The 19,705-nt window shown below is 38.4% G+C and overlaps 1 protein-coding gene across 1 annotated transcript in view; it reads left to right on the top strand.

The window, feature by feature from the left end:
- The window catches only part of DNAH14 (dynein axonemal heavy chain 14), a 463,650-nt gene that overhangs the window by 429,507 nt on the left and 14,438 nt on the right, over window positions 1-19,705 (top strand). Inside the window, exons 77-81 of the mRNA XM_034947740.3 lie at window positions 2,596-2,823; window positions 9,528-9,725; window positions 12,083-12,282; window positions 15,011-15,174; window positions 16,235-16,431. Coding sequence (XP_034803631.2) covers window positions 2,596-2,823; window positions 9,528-9,725; window positions 12,083-12,282; window positions 15,011-15,174; window positions 16,235-16,431 — 987 coding nt within the window. The remainder of the gene's footprint in view (window positions 1-2,595; window positions 2,824-9,527; window positions 9,726-12,082; window positions 12,283-15,010; window positions 15,175-16,234; window positions 16,432-19,705) is intronic.

Genomic DNA, 19,705 nt, shown 5'->3' with positions numbered 1-19,705 from the left:
TACTTAACCGCTTTATTATTAATTCTCTAGAAAGGGTCTGACAGAAAGCAGGCTAAAACTGTTTACTAAAAAGTCCTCATTAAAGATTATCTGGGACTTCTCATATCCACTATTGAGGCTGAATAAATAGTAAGACAGTCAATTCTATTAGACCAGGGTCCAGTTGACCAAAAGGTGGGGTCCTAACAGCAGAGAAAACTGACCGATGGCATAGGCAGAAGGGGGTACCCAGACTCCCGATCACGTGCACACTACCAGCTTTCACAGAAGTGGGTGGGCATGGAGAAAATCAGGTGGATGAGGCACTTTCCAGATACAGCCCCAATCCAGCCTAAGAAACTTCCTGCCCCACTGCTTCTCAGCTCTGCCCGTCTCCTGTATGTATCTACCCAAACTGACAGTACTGAGCCATTTCTCAACATCCCGGTTCCTGGGGCAGACAGAACAGGGACTGGAGAAACCCACAACTATTAGTCTGAGACTCGAAAGATTCCACTTGTCTCCCAGAGAGCAGCAGACCATGCTCTCAGACAGCCTTTTATCTTTGGTCAGGAGAGGGGAATTGGGGGGTGGAGGTAGTGGGGGTAGGGGAATGAAGGATGTCAGAGAGGGACAGAAATAGCGCTTCAGGGAATATTTCATCTTAAGTAGTCCATCGCTCCACCTCCACTTTAAGTCTCCATCAGCATTTTAAATGTGGCTATAATTAGTGCATACATAAAACTTTATGGGAGTTTTTCATATGCCATTATTTATACAGACAGAGATGATAATTTTCTTGATATATTAAAAGAGTACCTACAAATAAGTCAGAAAAACATTAACATTCCATACAAAATGGGCAAAGGACACAAGAGGTCAATAAACGTATTTTAAAAATAAAAGTTCAGCCTCTAGATATCAGAAAAATACAAATCAAAAACTGCATTAAATTGGCTAAGACTATAACTATGATATAGTTAGTGCTATTAAGGATATAATGAAATAACTACTCTCACATAATGCTGACAAGGTAATATCAGGGAGATATTAATCCAGAAAGGAAGGTAATTTCACAGTATAGAGATAGTGTTTATAAATTTCATACAATTTGATCATGGCCCACTTCTAGGAAAAGGCCAAATAAATTATGATGTATTTGTGTGATAAAATAGTATGCTATCACTAAAAATCAAAATTAACACACACTCTCTCTCTTCTCTCTCTCTCTGCCCTCCTTCCACTCACTTTCCCCTTCAGATATGGTTCTGAAGGCGGACAGACACCTACTTTTAGAGATATGAGAAAGAGTTCTTTTAAGAATCAGTCATAGCAGTCGGGAAACAATGCTCTATAAATATGTTCTCATTTCTCCACAATTAGGGCTAAGCAACAATTGCTGGCAACCTGAATTAAAGGATGTTTGAAAGGCAGACATGCCTTGGAAAATAGAGAATATGTCCTCTACTGTGCACAGAGCCATTTGCTCACATTCTAAGGGTGACAGAGTCAGAGAAGCTTGTCTTCCATCTCCTGGAACCACTTACCTTCTCAGGGTGATAAAACTTAGAGCCATTTGCTTACACTCCAGGGGTTGTAAAAACCTAGAGACCTCCTCTTTCCCCCGAGAAGATTTGTTTACATTCCAAAGCAAAAGTCTGTCTCTCTTTCTCTATCTCTGAAAAGAGGAAAGGCTGCTTTGCCAGCCATTCTGTAAGCTCCAAGTTTCATAATTTGAGTCCTCCTCTTATGGTACAAATCCCACTATACACACACAGGACATGGGAATCTGATCCCTGATCCAAAAGTCTCATGTTCATACACACACACACACACATACACACACACACACACACACACAGAGCTCTATGCCATATATACATATATACATACATTTATATATCATATATAGATACCCACACAACTTATGTATGTGTGTTTATATATATAAACTGTGCAAGGAGGGTAACATTTCAGACCCTTCACAATTTCAGACTTAACAGCCACACTCTCAAAAAAGCCCTCCAGTTGATTCCCTCCCCACCTCACCCTCAGTCTCGCATCATTTCCATTATTCTGGTTAAGAAGTCAACCAAACGGACTTTCAATGCAATCAAAGAAATTTTGTAACACACCCAGTTAATTGTTCTCCTTCTGATGGTTCAGTTAGTGCTGAAGCTGCTGTTGATTCAGTTTGTGCTGTTTCCCATGATTTGGGACCCTCTGTATCTGCTACCTCACAGAGGCCATGCAGCCTGGGTCCTGTTACAGCCTCATAACTGCCATTGATACTAAGTTTAGGCTCCCATAACTCTTCATTGTCAAAGTTCCTAAAATCCCAAGCCCTATGCTCTGAGCAAATAAGAGTGCTTTTAATCACAACATTATACTTCCCATTTCAAAATATGAATCGGAACAATAGAAAATCTGGGACAATCCTTTTAGAGACGTTTTTACATGGCAAAAGAACAACGAGATTTTGGATTTGCCAGTGAATCTTGAAAATAGTTACATTCTTGCCCAGTTCTTTTACCAGTGTTGTAGAAAGACAAGTGCCCTGAAGACCAGTGCCTGCATCTGTCCTCACATGCCATTTTACTCACATCTGTTTTCAAGATTGCCGTGGAATCTCCCCAGGGATTGAAAAGTAACTTACTTCAGACATTTGGATGTACTGGGAGTGGAGAGGTAACAGAAGAGATATTTGAAAATCCTGACTGTGGACAATGGTGGAAAAAACTTTTATTTAGCCTATGTTTTTTCAATGCTGTAATCAATGAAAGAAAAAATTACGGAATATTGGGCTGGAATATTGCTTATAAATTTAATTCTTCAGACTTGGGGGTAAGTGTAGTCTCTTCAAAACAAACAACAAATAAGTAACAAAAAGATACAAATTGAGAGCCTACTATGTGCCTACACAAATACTGAGTGTTTTACATGGTGGTAAGAAAATGAACTCTATAACTAGGCAATAAGGGCTAACGTTTAGAAACATGGTCTTTGATGCCAGCTTTTCTGGAATCAATTTGCAGCTCCACCACTTATAGCTGTATAAGTATGTAATCTATTGGGCAAACTAACCTCTCAGAGTCTTAGTTTCCTTGGCCAAAGAAAGCAAACTGAGGGAGACCAAATGTCAGTACTGACTCCAGAGGATCATTATGTAATTATAGGCAAACTTGTTAATGTAAGTAAACCACTTAGAAGAGTGCCTGACAGACATAATTTAGTATAAAAATGTTTGTTTGTTGGTACGACTTATTCATTAAAAGCAAGAGAGATTCCATTGACCCATTGTGTGGGGAAAAGTTTAGCTCAGTGGTCTTCCTTTACTATTCTCTATATAGAACCTTCTATTTGTGCTTTATTGCAGGGTGTTTTCTTTATTGCTAAATTAAACACGTGGTAGCATCTGCTTAAGTTTTTCCCGGGTTAATTTTCTTGCAATTGTGCTTCCAGCGTACAACATTACACCCTTGATTACCCATTCATTTATATAATACAACAATTTAAAAAAAAAAAAACTTTCTGAGGAAAATCTTGATTCTGCCTCTGGGTATCTATAACCTAGGCCCACTCTAGATGGGTAGCCTTCTATGTCTTCTATATGTTTCCATTAGGCTTTTCAGTTTTGAAAAGAGGCTGTCATACTTACTGCAAGCTCAACTGCCTATCAGACGTAATACTTCTGTACCTAACCAGGAACATAACATAAAACACTGCATTTGGGATATTTATTTAAAAATATAAGCTCAAGCACGTTTCTGTCAAAGCCTTATTCAAAGCTCAATCAAAAGGCAGATAATATATTAGGGGGAAATATTTGAACCATATATTAGACATGTTGGTGTCTAATGTAAATAATTGTTATTTTTATTTAAATCAGAAAATGAATTCAAAGAAAATAAAAGTCACCTTTAATAGAAACAGTGTAATGTCTAAATTAACAAAGAAAAAAAGAAAATAAATAACAATTTGATCAAGATATCAAAATAAAAGGGAGAGAAAAAACAAAGCAAAATAAATAATAACGTAAAGCAATATGGAAGGAATGTTATCACTCATTTATTAAGTGTAAATGGACTCATTCTCTCAATAAAAGGCAAGACTATTAAATTGGGTTACAAAACAAAACCCAGAAATGTGCAATTTATAAGAAAAAGTGAAATTAATGAAGAAATTTTGAAACTATCAAGAAAATAAAAAAGAAGAAAGCAGAAATGGCAATATTAATATTAGAATGTAATGACTGAGAGTGCTATATTCTTCAGACAACAGCATATTGTAGCATATATATATATACACAAATATGTATATATACACTGGTATACATGTACATATATATGTATATATGTATATGCAATTATTGTGGGAAATTTCAAAAAACCTCCATCAGGATTGGACAGCTCTAATAAACAAATATAAGACGAATAGAATAATGTAGTCAACAAATTTGATTAACAGATAGATCGAGAGACTAACATCCCTCTAATAAAAAGTACATATTTTTTCAGGTATCCAAGGAACTGTTACACAACTCAGTCATGAGCATGGCCACAAAGAAAAACCTTTAATGATTTTATGGGCCACGTTATCTGAACACAATTTAATATAATAAAAATTTGACCCCTAAAAATCTTAACAACTTGGATATTAAGAAACATAACTCTAGATAACCTTTTATCAAATAGGATATTAAAAGGGAAATCAGCCAGGCTCGGTGGCTCACAGCTGTAATCTCAGCACTTTGGGAGGGTAAGGTGGGCGGATCACCTGAGGTCAGGAGTTCAAGACCAGCCTGGCCAACATGATGAAACCTGCATGGTGGCTCACTCCCATAATCCCAGCACTTTGGGAGGCCGGGGCGGTTGGATCACCTAAGGTCAGGAGTTAGAGACCAGCCTGACCAACGTGGAGTAACCCCATCTCTACTGAAAACAAAAATTAGCCTGGCGTGGTGGCACATGCCTATAATCCCAGCTACTCAGGAGGCAGGAGAGTTGCTTGAACCCGGGAGGTGGAGGTTGCAGTGAGCTGAGATCGCAGCACTGCACTCCAGCCTGGGCGACAGAATGAAACTCCGTCTCAAAAACAAAAAACAAACAAACAAAAAAAAACGGGAAATCACAGCCTGTGCAATATAGAAACCCCTGTCTGTATAAAAAGTAAAAAAAAAAAAAAAAAAAAAAAAAAAAAAATATATATATATATATATATATATATATATATATATATATATATAGCCAGGTGGCACGCCTGTACTCCCAGCCACTCGGGAGGCTGAGGCAGGAGGATCACTTGACCCCAGGAGGTTGAGGCTGCAGTAAGCTGTGCTTGGGCCACTGCACTCCAGCCTGGGTGACAGAGCGACACCCTGTCTCAAAAAATAAAAATAAATAAAATCACAAATATCTCAAACACAATGGAAATAAGACTACTTCATACCAAAAATTACAAGACAGAACAAAAGCTATACTTAGGAAAAAAAAAAGACTGGCCTTAAATGTCTCCACTATTAAAGAAAACATACAGGAAATAAATATCCATCTTAAGAAATTAGAAAACAAAAGAAAATAAAAACTAATAAAGGAATTCTTTATTAGCTGGAGTAATAATACAAAAGCTAATATTAATGAAATATACAAAAAACAGTAAAAGGAAAAATACATTTTAAAATTGGATTTTTAAAATTCTTTTCATATTTTTTTAAAGCTTACAGCTATAAAAAATTGGATTTTGATAAGACAAATAAAATTTGGAAATCTAGATGAAGCCAATGATTTCTTAGAAAATATGAATTATCAAAATTGACTCAAAGAGACATGGAAATTTTGGGTAGGCCAATTGCCACAAAAGGCATTGCAAATGACACCAGAATGAGATGGTTTTACAGCTTAATTCACTCTGAACGTTAAGAAACAGATAGTATTAATATTATATATTCTAGACCTTAGTAAAAGATCACAATCTCCCTAGTGTATTTTATGAAACCAGCATAGTTTTAATATGAATACCTGAATAATATACATAAGAACTGTAGATTAATTTCACTCAGGACTTGAGATGTAAAAATTCTACATAAAATATAAATGGATCTCAGCAATGAAACAAAAGAATAATACACTGTAACCAAGTTGGGTTTATTCCAGTAATGCAAGAATGACCCAGTAACTGGAAATTTATAATCCTAATTTATACGATCATCTCAATAGATGTAGAAGAGGCATTTGTTATGAATTTTGGAGCCATTTCTAGTAAAAACCTAAAGTAATTAATAGGATTAAAAGGAACCACTTAAATATGAAAAAGACTATCTAAAAATAACAATGAATGTTATTCCACATAGTCAAACACTGAAATTGTTTCAAATAAAATCAAGAATTAGATAAGGATGCCCATTATCACCACTGTCATTCAACAGTGTCTTAGAATTTCTAGTAAATTCGATGAGATAAGAAAATTATAATAATTCATATTAACATTGTAAAAAGAGAAAAAACTATCTTTTTGTTATTATATAATTGTACGTCTAGAAAACCTAAGATACTAGTAAAACAAAATCTAGTAATTAGAGAATTTCATAAAGTAACTGGATAAAAATGTAAAGATGTAAAGATCAATAAAGCCTCCCTGGTAGTAAACACCCGGGAATGGAAGTAGGCAAAACCGTACTTTCACAGCAGTGATGAAAAAATTTAAATACTCAGTAACAAATTTAACAAGAAACATATGGGTCCTAAATAAAGAATAGCATAAATTAGGGAGAAAAGAGTCATAACATTTGTTGAGAGCTTAAAATATTTGGATTGCTTTATCTAAATTATTTAATTCCCACAACAACATTATGAGGTAAGGACACTAATTATCCTCATTTTACAGATAGGGAAATAGAGGCACAGTACACCTAAGAAACTTGCCCAGGTTACATAGGTAATAAGTGGAGGTCCGATTCCACAGTTCGTTTTTTTAATCCTGCCTCCCCTAAATAAATGCATCCATGTTCTTTATGGGAAGGCTTCCCATATCATAACTATCAATTCTTCCAAAATTAATAATCAGATATAATGCAGTTCCAATTAAAATCCTATTAGAGAAGTTTCGGAATTAATAAAATTCATATGGAAGAACAGATGCTGAAGAATAAGCTAGAAATGTACAAAAAAGAAAAATCCTGAAAGGGTCTTCCTTCACCAGATATCAAAACATGGTAAAAATCCACTATACTAAAATCAATATTGTTTGGCAGAGAAGTAGACAATAAACCGGTGGGACATAGTTGAGAGTGCAAAAATCTAAGTTTTTATGATATTTTAATATTTGACACAGGTAATATTTCAACTGAGGAAAAAGGGATTTTCAAAAAGTAAATGATACTGGCACGACTGGCCATCCAGCTGGAAAAAAATTACTAGTTCCTTTATCTTATATCCTATATAAAAATAAATTCCAGAATGGAATAAAATTTAAATGTATAACAATACAAATAACCAAAATAAATCTAGGAGATTACATGTACAGTCTTGGAGTTGGGAACAAGTAACCCAAATTGAAAACCCAGAACCATAAAAGAAAAGATAGGCATATTTGATTACAAAAAACTTTTATATGGCAAATGGTGGCAAAATAAAGTCAATGGACAAATGCCAGATTTAGGATAATGCAAATGACTGACAGAGAGTTAATATCTGTGACATACAAAGAGCTCTTATCTATTAACAAGAAAAAGACCAACAAGCCAAAGGAAAAACAGGCAGTGTATAGAGGATTGTACTTAAATGACCAACGGACATAGAAAAGATGCTCAAAATAACCAGTACTAGTAGGTGAAATACAAATTAAACTAACAGCAAATGTACCGCCCATGAGACTGGCAAGAATTAAATAAACCAACATTTCCTGTTAGTGGCAGGGATGAGAGAATACTAACAAAAAAATTCCTTCACACACTGTTAGTGTAAATATGAATTCTTACAGCCACTGAACATTGATAGCCGATGTATTGTCCAATTGCGGCACAGTGTGTATGCTAAACTAGCATTTGTGGGAAAAAAAAAAAAAAAAAGGAAAACAGAAAGAAAGGGGGAGAGGAGGGCCAGGCGCGGTGGCTCACGCCGGTAATCCCAGCACTTTGGGAGGCCGAGGCCGCCAGATCACGAGGTCAGGAGATCGAGACCATGCTGATTAACACAGTGAAACCCTGTCCGAGCGTGGTGGTGCGCGCCTGTAGTCCCAGCTACTCGGGAGGCTGAGTCAGGAGAATCGCTTGAACCCAGGAGGTGGAGGTTGCAGTGAGCCGAGATCGCGCCACTGCACTCCAGCTGGGCGACAGAGCAAGACTCGGTCAAGAAAGGAAGGAAGGGAGGGAGGGGGATAGGAAGAGGGAGGCGGAGGTGAGAAATAGTTGAAGAGCACAGGGAGGACAGAAAGAAGGGAGAGGAGAAGCGAAGGAAGGAGAGAGAAGAAAAGAAGTCAACCTATGTGCAAATAGAATGTCTCTGTAAGGATACACAAGAATTCTGTCAATGGTGGCCTCAAGGGAGAGGATCTGACGGCTAAAGTAGGGAGTGGAAGAAAACTTACTTCCTCTTGTTTATCTTTTTGCGCTTTTTGAATTCAGTACCACGTGCCTGCTTTGCCTATTCAAACAACAGCAATTAAATAGCTCAATGCCTGTTCAACAATAACAAAAAAGAACTAGTGGATAAAAGTGTATGTCCCAGGGCAGGCACGGTGCCTCATGCCTGTAATCTCAGCACTTTGGGAGGCCAAGGCAGGCGGATCGCTTGAGCCCAGGAGTTCCAGACCAGCCTGGGCAACATGAGGAAAGCCCATCTCCACAAAAAAATACAAAAATTAGCCAGACAGGGAGGCTGAGGAAAAAAGCTGAGGTGGGAGGATCGCCTTAGCTGGAGAGGTCAAGGATGCAGTTAGCCAAGATCACACCACTGCACTCCAGCCTGGGCAACAGAGACCCTGTCTCAAAAAAAAAGGTGTATGTCCCAATATTTGTGTCTTACTATATATATATATATACTATTCTAGTAAATATAAACTATTCTAGTAAGACAAATGAAATATATATAATAATATATATATTTGTCTTTATATATATATATATATATTTTTTTTTTTTTTTTGAGCTGGAGTCTCACTCTGTCACCCAGGCTAGAGTACAGCAGCCTGATCTCAGCTCACTGTGATCCCCGCACCCTGGGTTCAAGTTATTCTCCTGCCTCAGCCTCCCAATAGCTGAGATTACAGGCACATGCCACCATGCCCGGCTAATTTTTGTATTTTTAGTAGAGATGGGGTTTCACCATGTTGGTCAGGCTGGTCTCGAACCCCTGACCTCAAATGATCTGCCCGCCTTGGCCTCCCAAAGTGCTGGGATTACAGGCGTGAGCCACTGCACCTGGCCTATTTCTATATATTTTTTAAAGAGAAAATATATGTAGCTGTTTGAGAGTTGATTTTATGTTAAAAAGTCAGAGTGAGTAAGCTGGAAACACATACTGAAATAATAAAGACTCATGGGTTTTCTAAAGGTTGCCATTAAGGTGTTGGAAAATTCCCTGAGAGGACAGCCCAGCATTTCGTGGCAAGCACTGCGCTACCTGATTGGAGAAGTGATTTACGGCGGCCGAGTGATTGATAATTGGGACAAGCGATGCTTGAAGACTCTACTCTACAAATTTTGTAATCCTGAAGTGCTGAAAGATGACTTCAGTTTCTCCAGTGATGGGGTAGGAAAAGAATCAATCTTCTTGCATTTCTCAATAATTTAAAAGTAAACATTGTTGCATTATTTAAAATACATATTTAAATAAATTTTGATGTTCATTTTTAAAGGCTTTTAGTAGCTTTCAGTATTATGGAAGTAATTTACCCATGACTCTATTAAACACAATATTATGCAGGGCAGTAAACAAAAAGAATGATTTAAAAATCGTTCATGTCCTCCGAGAACGTAGAGTGTAAGATGCAAAGCACAAGGAAGCTAACATTTATAAATCAACGATTCCATGCCAGTCACTTGATATATGTTTCTCATTTAATGCTCAAAATAACCATGGGGAATAGATGCTGTTATCAGTTTCCACAAATCCCACATCTCTTGTTCTTTATCCCCTCTTCTCCCCCTCAGTTTCTATCCTCTATCCAAGCATTCACATTTGTGGAGCAGAAAACTCCATATTAGACACCAGCAGCTGTGTGTGCCTGTTGAGTGGCTGCTAGCAGAGGAAAGAATCCTACAGACCTCTGACCTTAGACTGTAGAGGGTTGGACTTGACATAAACTTTGATGGGTGGGAATTTGGATAAGAGAGGTGAATGGAAGATGAAAAGGAAGACGACAGCTGTGGGTGATCATTGTGAGCTGAGAGTGGGCCTGGTATCATCAAGAGAAAGAGAGGTCATATCCAGGTTGTCTGTCTGGGGTCTTGAGGATATGGATAGATAAACAAAATAGTAAAAATATTTTAGGGAGATTCATTTGTAAGGCATCTATAGAATGGATAGCAATGGTCTATGTTGATGACCCTGAGTCAATAAGAAGGCATTAAATTATATCCTTTATGCACTATTTGCTAAGGCAGAAAAAGCTATGAGGGCTTTTGTTTTTTTAAGATTTCCATCAAAAAACAACAACAACAACAACTGTCTTAAGGCCGGGTGCGGTGGCTCATGCCTGTAATCCCAGCACTTTGGGAAACTGAGGCAGGTGGACCACTTGAAGCCAAGAGTTTGAGAGCAGCCTGGCCAACATGGTGAAACCCTCATCTCTACTGAAAATACAAAAATTAGCCAGGCATGATGGTGTGCACCTGTAGTCCCAGCTACTCAAGAGGCTGAGGCCCGAGAATCACCCAAATCCAGGAGGTGGAGATTTCAGTGAGCCGAGATCACACCACTGCATTCCATCCTGGGCAACAGAGCAAGATCCTATCTGAAAAAGAAGGAAAAAAAACTGTTTAAAATAACATTTTAGTTAAATTTAGGGTTCTTTGGCCAAATGTGGTGGCTCATGCCTATAATCCTAGCACTTTGGGAGGCCGAGGAGAGTAGATCACTTGAAGTCAGGAGTTCGAGACCAGCCTGGCCAACATGATGAGACCTTATCTGTACTAAGAATACAAAAATTAGCCAGCCATGGTGGCTCATGCCTGTAGTCCTAGCTACATGGGAGGCTGAGGCATGAGAATCACTTGAACCCGGGAAGCAGAGGTTGAAGTGAACCGAGATCATGCCAGTGCACTCCAGCCTGGGTGACAGAGCAAGACTCCATCTCAAAAAAGAAAAAAAAGTTTAGGGTATTTTAAATTGCCCAAAGAATACAATGTGCATGGTTTTGTACAGAGTATTACATTAAGTATGCACTAAGAGAGTAAGGTATACTGTAACATACAGCATACAATTGCATTGGCAGAATTATATCAGATGACAGAAGGGTATTCTGAAATTTGTATTTCAATTGTTCAGTTGCTTTAAAACACTAGGAATTTTATGACAGTTCCAGCTTGCCAGCTCTTCCTGTTTTTTGTTATAATCTTGCTTCTTCTGCAGGTAATTTTTTTTATCAGTGACTGTTATTTGATTTTTCCCTCTGACCTTCATTAATTCTTCAACATTTTCCTTAATGATATCAAGAAAGCCACCATCACCCACTTTCCTGACCATATGAACAATGCATTTCTCTTCTTGGTCAGTGGTCAATTATTCTTAAGATCATTCTCACATTCCTTCTATAGGTTTCACTAAAATAAAATGATTTGTTCAAGCCTTATTGCATTCATTATCTATGGGTGGTCAGAATCACCCTCACCTTTAAAGCGTTTTTTTTTTCTTTCTCTCTTTTCCCAAAAAGAAAGTTATACATGCATATCATATGCACATTACAATACGGTAGTCCCAAATGTTGCTTTTGACAGTGTCTATAATATACCACATGCAAATAAGAAAGCCTTCGGTATAAAATTTCATGGGAAAATATTGTCTTCAAGCATTACTGAAAGTAGGTATCTTACTCTGGCAAAAACCAACAAAGTGTTCAGAAGTAGCAGGATTGAAGAAAAAAGCTAACAAAATGGTTAAATTTTCAGATATGTCAGCCAGTTCCAGGATCTGCAAGCATAAAGGACTACATACACATTATCCAGTCCTTACCTGATGATGACCCTCCCGAGGTCTTAGGAATACACCCAGAGGCCATCAGGAGCTGCTGGGAGACCCAGGGTGAAAAGTTTATTGAAAATCTGATTGCCATGCAACCAAAAACTACCACTGCCAACCTCATGATCAGGTAAGAACTCGCTAGGAAAAATTGTTGGTCAAAAATTATCAGGCTGGGTCTGGCAGCTCATGCCTGTAATCCCAGCACCTTGGGAGGCTGAGGTGGACAGATTGCTTGAGCTCAGGAGTTCGAGACCACCCTGAGCAACATGGTGAAACCCTGTCTCTACAAATAATACAAAAATTAGCTGAGTGTAGTGGTGAGCACCTGTAGTCCCAGTAACTTGCGAGGCTGAGACCCTGTCTAAAAAAAAAAATTCATTTGAAGAGATATATAGAAAAGTGTAGTCTACACGGTAAAGAAACTAAATTCTACTTCAATGAGTTCCTTATGTATTTAAGTTCTAATTTTTCAATTTGTACGTCTAACAAATTTTAACACTTTTAAAAGATATTTGAATGTTTGACCCCATTTATAAGCTTAAACATTTTCAAATATATTAATATTCATTATAAAGTTAATGTACTTCAATTTGTCTTCCAGACCTTCTCAAATCTTTGAGTAACTTTTATAAATCTAATAATCAAATAAATATGGTGAATCTTAAATTTTCTTGTTCCCTAATATTTTATATCAATCTAATGAGATTTCAACCTAAAATCATAAATCAGTTTCTCAATTATCTCTTTTAATTGGGGTCACAAGACTGACCCCAATCTAACACAAGGTATTATGAGGCCCAATTCTCTTAAACATTACAAATATTTAAGATACCAACATATTATAAGGAAATGCTTTTAATAAACATACTAGATATGCTTATTAATGTCCCTTTGGTCACTTTGAGAGGCTATAATTATCCCAGTCTTGCTGCCTTTGCTTATTAGAGACTTGTCTGTGGGACTTAATCCAAACATCTATCATATTCAATGTAATTTCCTTAGTGGTAGCAAATCTTTGCCCTCTGAAGGTAAGTTTGATTTTTGACACCTTTTGACCTTTTGAATTATTTGAAGCTAACTGGGTTGAATTCTACGGAGAAAATCAACTTTACAGTCAAAACAGTGTGATGACAAAGTAAGGAGCCATGTGACCTCAGGCGATCTGTAAACTGGTTCGGAAGCAGCACTGTTGGACTGAATACTTCTTGGCAGCTTTAAGGTTATTGCTTACCTTGAAGGATAATATTCATTTGACTGTGAAACCTGGAGTGTTTGTTGAAAAATCAGTCCTGGCCGGGCGCGGTGGGCTCACGCCTGTGATGCCAGCACTTTGGGAGGCTGAGGAGGGTGGGTCACGAGGTCAGGAGTGCAAGATCAGCCTGGCCAAGATGGTGAAACCCCGTCTCTACTAAAAATACAAAAAATTAGCCAGCATGGTGGTGAGCACCTGTAATCCCAGCTACTCGGGAGGCTGAGGCAGAGAATTGCTTGAACCCGGGAGGGGGAGGTTGCAGTGAGCCGAGATAGCAACACTGCACTCCAGCTGGGGCGACAGTGCAAAACTCCGTCCCAAAAAAAAAAAAAAGAAAGAAAAGAAAAAGAAAAATCAGTCCCTACTAGTAAATAGAGCAGCAGAACTCAAAAGAGATGTGCCCCATTTCCTACTCATCCACTAACTGTCTAAGGGTGTCCTCCCACCTCCCGGGGCCCTGGTTTCATCATCTTTAAAAGGATTCCAAAGAGCTCTTCCAGCTCTAGTGTTTAGTGGTTTTGCATAGTATCGCAGCCTCACCTAGGCCTGGACACGCGCTCCTCCTGTCACCACCCGCGGAGTGTGTGATTAAGAAGCCCTTCGTGTCAACACAGGAATGAGGCAAGCAGTGGAATGTTCCATGCGGCTGCTTCAGCGTGCTCTGTTTAGTTGCCTCCTCTTTTTCATTGTCTTGCAGATGCATGCAGATGATTATTTTACAAAGAAATCCTAAAAAAGCTTTTATAATACATATTTCCTTGCAAATGTCTAAAGTACATTGGACAGTTTCTCATCTACAAGATGAACTGAATTCCATGGTCTCTGTAAGATCATCCATAGCATAATTTTGTGGTTCTGTGAAGATACATTTATCTTCAGATGGAACTTAAGCAGAGGACCCTCTAACATTAGATAGATCTGTAGCTTGTTTTTCTCTTGATTTCTTTTATTTTATTTTCCTTTCCTTTTCTTTTTTTAAATTTTTTTTTTGAGATAGAGTCTCGCTCTGTCACCCAGGCTGGAGTGCAGTGGCACAATCTTGGCTCACTGCAACCTCGGCCTCCCGGGTTCAAGTGATTCTCGTGCCTCAGCCTCCTGAGTAGCTCAGACTACAGGCGCCCACCATGCCTGGCTAACTTTTGTATTTTTAGTAGAGACAGGGTTTTACCATGTTGGCCAGGCTGGTCTCAAACTCCTGACCTCAAGTGATCTGCCTGCCTTGGCCTCCCAAAGTGCAGGGATTACAGGCATGAGCCACTGTGCCCAGCCAATTTTTATTTTTTTAATTGACATAATAATTGTACATATTTCTGAGGTACATAGTAATGTTTCAATACATACAATGTATAGTGATCAGATCAGGGCAATTCATATGTCCATCATCTCAAACATTTATCCTTTGTGTTGGGAACTTTCAGTATCCTCTCTTCTAGCTATTTGAAGATGTATAATCTATTTTTGTTACCTATACTCATCCTACAGTGGTATAGAACACTAAACATATTCCTCCTGTCTACCAGTAACCTTGAATCCTTTAACAAATCTCTCCCCATCTCCCCTCTTCCTGTTCTGTGTCTCATTCTTCTCTTGGTTTTTTTTGCAGACCTGAGCAGAGTAAGGATGAACTGGTGATGGAAATTCTATCCGACTTGCTAAAGCGGCTGCCACTGACAGTGGAGAAAGAAGAAAGTGCTGTTGGAACTCCAAGCACATTGAAGAGCATGATGTCAAGCTCCATTTGGGAGTCTCTTTCTAAAAATCTCAAAGGTGAGCATGGGACAGGAGCTTTTTCCCCTTACCTCACTTTCCTCAAGAAAGGACTCTGGTGTCAGGAGTAAGGTAAAGATAAGACAAAAATTCTGTAGAAGTGAAAAGACTGAGATAAGATGGAAAACTCAGTCTCTGCCTCCTCTCTCCAAGTTGAAAGACAGAGAGCACAGAAGAAAATCATGCTTTAGTTTGGGGGTGGGTAGCGTGTGGCACTGAAATCAAAAGTGAAGAAATAACAAGTGTAGCAAACCAGAAAGCAGCAACTCTGCTTTGGAGATTGTCAAGAGTTCTAGGTGCCTGTTCTCTCTGCCTCTCTGCCTTCTGGAACAGCGGAAGTTTAGATGGACCTTCTGCTGAAAGACCACTTGACTTCGAGAAGCTAAGGGGAATCAGGGCAGGCCCAGGAAGACAGAGGAAGCCTGATTGCCCAGAGATGGCTCCAAACCCAGCTCTAAGTGGCTAAATTGCTAGACTATGATAATTTTCCCAGTTAAATTTTAATACCCATATTTTATCCCTTTGCAGAAGTTTATTTGGGAACCAAATATTGAGCAATAGTTTATCAAAACACTGTCATTGTTGAGTCTCAATCAAAGATCAGCAAATTAGGGCTCGAAGGCCAAATCCAGCCCACCATTTGTTTTTGTACAGCCTGTGAACTAAAATGGCTTTTGCATTTTTTAATGGTTGAAAAAAATCAAAAGAAGGAATATAGTTTGTGACACATAAATGTTATATGAAACTCCAATTTGAGTGCCATAAGTAAAGCTTTATTGGAACACAGCCACAATTACTCATGACATATTGTCTATGCATCCACACATAGTGGATAGTGTGGCCGCACCCACACTACAAGGGGAGAGCTGAGTAGCTTTCACAGAGGTGGTGTGGTCCCCATACCCTAAAATGTTTGCTATCTGACCTTCTACAGAAAATGTTTATCAACCCCTGGTCAAGACACACAAAATTCCCTTAACTTTCAAAGCCTAAGTCCCTCCATGTAAAGCCTCTTTTTAATCTGTAAAATATCAAAATTTTATCTCTTTTTAAAATCCAGGTCACGACCCCCTTATCCATTGTGTCTTGCTAACCTTTTTGAAGCAAGAAATTAAACGATTTGATAAGTTATTATTTGTCATACATAAATCCTTAAAAGATCTTCAGCTTGCTATAAAAGGAGAGATCATCCTCACCCAAGAATTGGAGGAAATATTTAACTCTTTTCTTAATATGAGAGTGCCTACATTGTGGCAGGTAAGCAATTATTATTATTTCCTATTTTCTTGCTTGCTTGAAATAAATGTCCAAGTTCAAGGGAATGGTGAAGTTAAATGGTGCATCTGTGTGATGAAATACGTAACTCTTAAAAGATGCTGACGTACTTTTTCATATTTTCACATCTCTGAAGTGGGAATGCCTCTTAACAGTCACTGTTAGCCAGGCGGCACCATCACTTAGTTCTCACTATCTGTGTGTGTGAACTATGCATCATGGCAGTTCATGTCAAAGTAGGTGCGCTCTTGGTATTACTATAACTGTTGAGTTTAATTGCTTTTAAAATAAAAACAAAGCTAAACAAGATGATGAAGAAATTACTGGGTCATGGTCTTAAACAGAAGACCAAATTGTAAAAACACAAAATGTATTAGACCAGGAATAAAACAAGCCATGGAAGATCTGGCAGCACAGAGTAGGAAATTAACAAGCTTGATGTTGGACACAAACACTATTTCTCCAGAAATGAACTCCCCTTAGGATTAGCACTGGCCTTTTCCAGAACCCTGAATCCTATACCAGATTGAAAACCTGTGTAGACATGTGAAAAGATGTTCAACAGCATTTGCTTTGAGGGAAATGCAAATCAAAACCACAATGAGATACAACTTCACACCTACTAAGATGGAAAGAATTAAAAATACATAAAAACAAGCATTGGGAGAAATTGGAACCCAAATGCACCACTCATGGGAATGAAAAATGGTGCAGCTACTTTGGAAGTAGTCCAGTAGTTCCTCAAGAAGTTAAACAGATTTACCATTTGACCCAGCAATTTCACTCCTAGGAATATATCCAAGAGAAATTAAAGCATAAATCCAGGCCGGGCACGGGGCCTCATGCTTGTAATCCCAGCACTTTGGGAGGCCAAGGTGGCGGATCACCTGAGGTTAGGAGTTTGAGACCAGCATGGCCAACATGGTGAAACCCCGTCTCTACTAAAAATAATAATAATAATAAAATGGCCAGGCATGGTGGTGGGTACCTGTAATCCCAGCTACTTGTGAGGCTAAGGGAGGAGAATTGCTTGAACCCAGAAGGCAGAGGTTGCAGTGAACCGAGATCATGCCATTGCACTCCAGCCTGGGCAACAGAGGGAAACTCTGTCTCAAAAAAAAAAAAAGTCCACACAAAAACTTGCACATGAATGTTCATGGCAGCATTATTTGTAATACCCAAAAGGTGAAAACAACTCAAATGTCCATTGACTGATGAATGGATAAAATATGGTATGTCCCTGTAATGAAATATTATTCAGCCAGCAAAATGAATGAAGTACTGATACAGGCTATCACATGGATAAACCTTGAAATCAGTAGTTCTTCTGTGCTAAGTGTAGGAAGGCCATCACAAAAGACCATATATTGTATGATTCCATTTACAAGAAATGTCCAGAATAGACAAATCCATAGTGACAGAAAATAGATTATTGGTTGCCTCAGTTTGTGGGTGACAGAGAACTGGAGAATGGATGCTGAGAGGGTTTTCTTTTGGACTCATGAAAACGTTCTACAATTGACTACAGTGGTAGTTGCACAACTCAGTGATTATACGAAAAACCATTCATTTTTACACTTTAAATAAGTAAGTTGTATGGCATATGAGTTATATCTCAATGAAGTTATTTTTAAAACCTATGTAGAAAACATGAAGACAGACGAGAGCAAATAATAACAATTATAATTCCTTAAAATTGAATACAAGCTGTGATGAAAAATTGAGATGTGGAGACACATCCGAATCACAGGACTTCAGAGCTTGAAAGGATCTTAGGGAACCCCCACTCCAATGACCTTATTTTACAGATATGGAAACTAAAAAGCAGAGAGGCCTTATTACATTCTTAGCAAGCCCCGTGGTGAAACAGCTAGGATTCTACACGTGCAAAGTTAGGCTGAAAGAACAAGGCTGAGTTGGTACACTGTAAGTATAGTCACATGTGGCTGAGACCATTGCTCACTTGACAGAGTGACAAGAGGTGAGATGAGTCAGGTAGAAATGTCCGGCTTGGACAAATGGGTAGGAACTAGCACATTCAGAGACAAGGTGAGCAGAAAGACGTGCTGTGTGAGAAACAGATGAAGACATCCTGTTTTGGACATGGAAAGTGTGAGGAGCTAGAGGGGCTCTCAAGTGGAGCTACTGAAAGGCAATGGGACTGATCTTGGTTATTTCTTGCCTTCTGCTAGCTTTTGAATGTGTTTGCTCTTGCTTCTCTAGTTCTTTTAATTGTAATATTACAGTGTCAATTTTAGATCTTTCCTGCTTTCTCTTGTGGGCATTTAGTGCTATAAATTTCCCTCTACACACTGCTTTAAATTTGTCCCAGAGATTCTGGTATGTTGTGTCTTTGTTTTCATTGGTTTCAAAGAACATCTTTATTTCTGCCTTCATTTCCTTATGTACCCAGTAGTCATTCAGGAGCAGGATGTTCAGTTTCCATGTAGTTGAGCGGTTTTAGTGAGTTTCTTAATCACGAGCTCTAGTTTGATTGCACTGTGGTCTAAGAAACACTTTGTTACAATTTCTGTTCTTTTACATTTGCTGAGGAGTGCTTTACTTCCAACTATGTGGTCAATTTTGGAATAAGTGCGATGTGGTGCTGAGAAGAATGTATATTCTGTTGATTTGGGGTGGAGAGTTCTGTAGATGTCTATTAGGTCTGCTTGGTGCAGAGCTGAGTTCAATTCCTGAATATCCTTGTTAACTTTCTGACTTGTTGATCTGTCTAATGTTGACAGTGGGGTGTTAAAGTCTCCCATTATTATTGTGTGGGACACTAAGATCAGAGCAGAACTGAAGGAGATAGAGACACAAAAAAACCTTCAAAAAATCAATGAATCCAGGAGCTGGTTTTCTGAAAAGATCAACAAAAGTGATAGACAGCTAGCAAGACTAATAAAAAAGAAAAGAGAGAAGAATCAAATAGATGCAATAAAAAATGGTAAAGGGGATATCACCACCGATCCCACAGAAATACAAACTACCATCAGAGAATACCATAAACACCTCTACACAAATAAACTAAAAAATCTAGAAGAAATGGATAAATTCCTGGACAGATACACCCTCCCAAGACTAAACCAGGAAGAAGTTGAATCCCTGAATAGACCAATAACAGGTTCTGAAATTGAGGCAATAATTAATAGCTTACCAACCAAAAAAGTCCAGGACCAGACAGATTCACAGCCAAATTCTACCAGAGGTACAAAGAGGAGCTGGTACCATTCCTTCTGAAACTATTCCAATCAAT

This window comes from Pan paniscus, chromosome 1 (genome assembly GCF_029289425.2).
Source record: "Pan paniscus chromosome 1, NHGRI_mPanPan1-v2.0_pri, whole genome shotgun sequence".
Lineage (NCBI taxonomy): Eukaryota > Metazoa > Chordata > Mammalia > Primates > Hominidae > Pan > Pan paniscus.
Note: the sequence above shows the minus strand (reverse complement) of the source record. Positions and strands in the feature narration are given on the sequence as shown.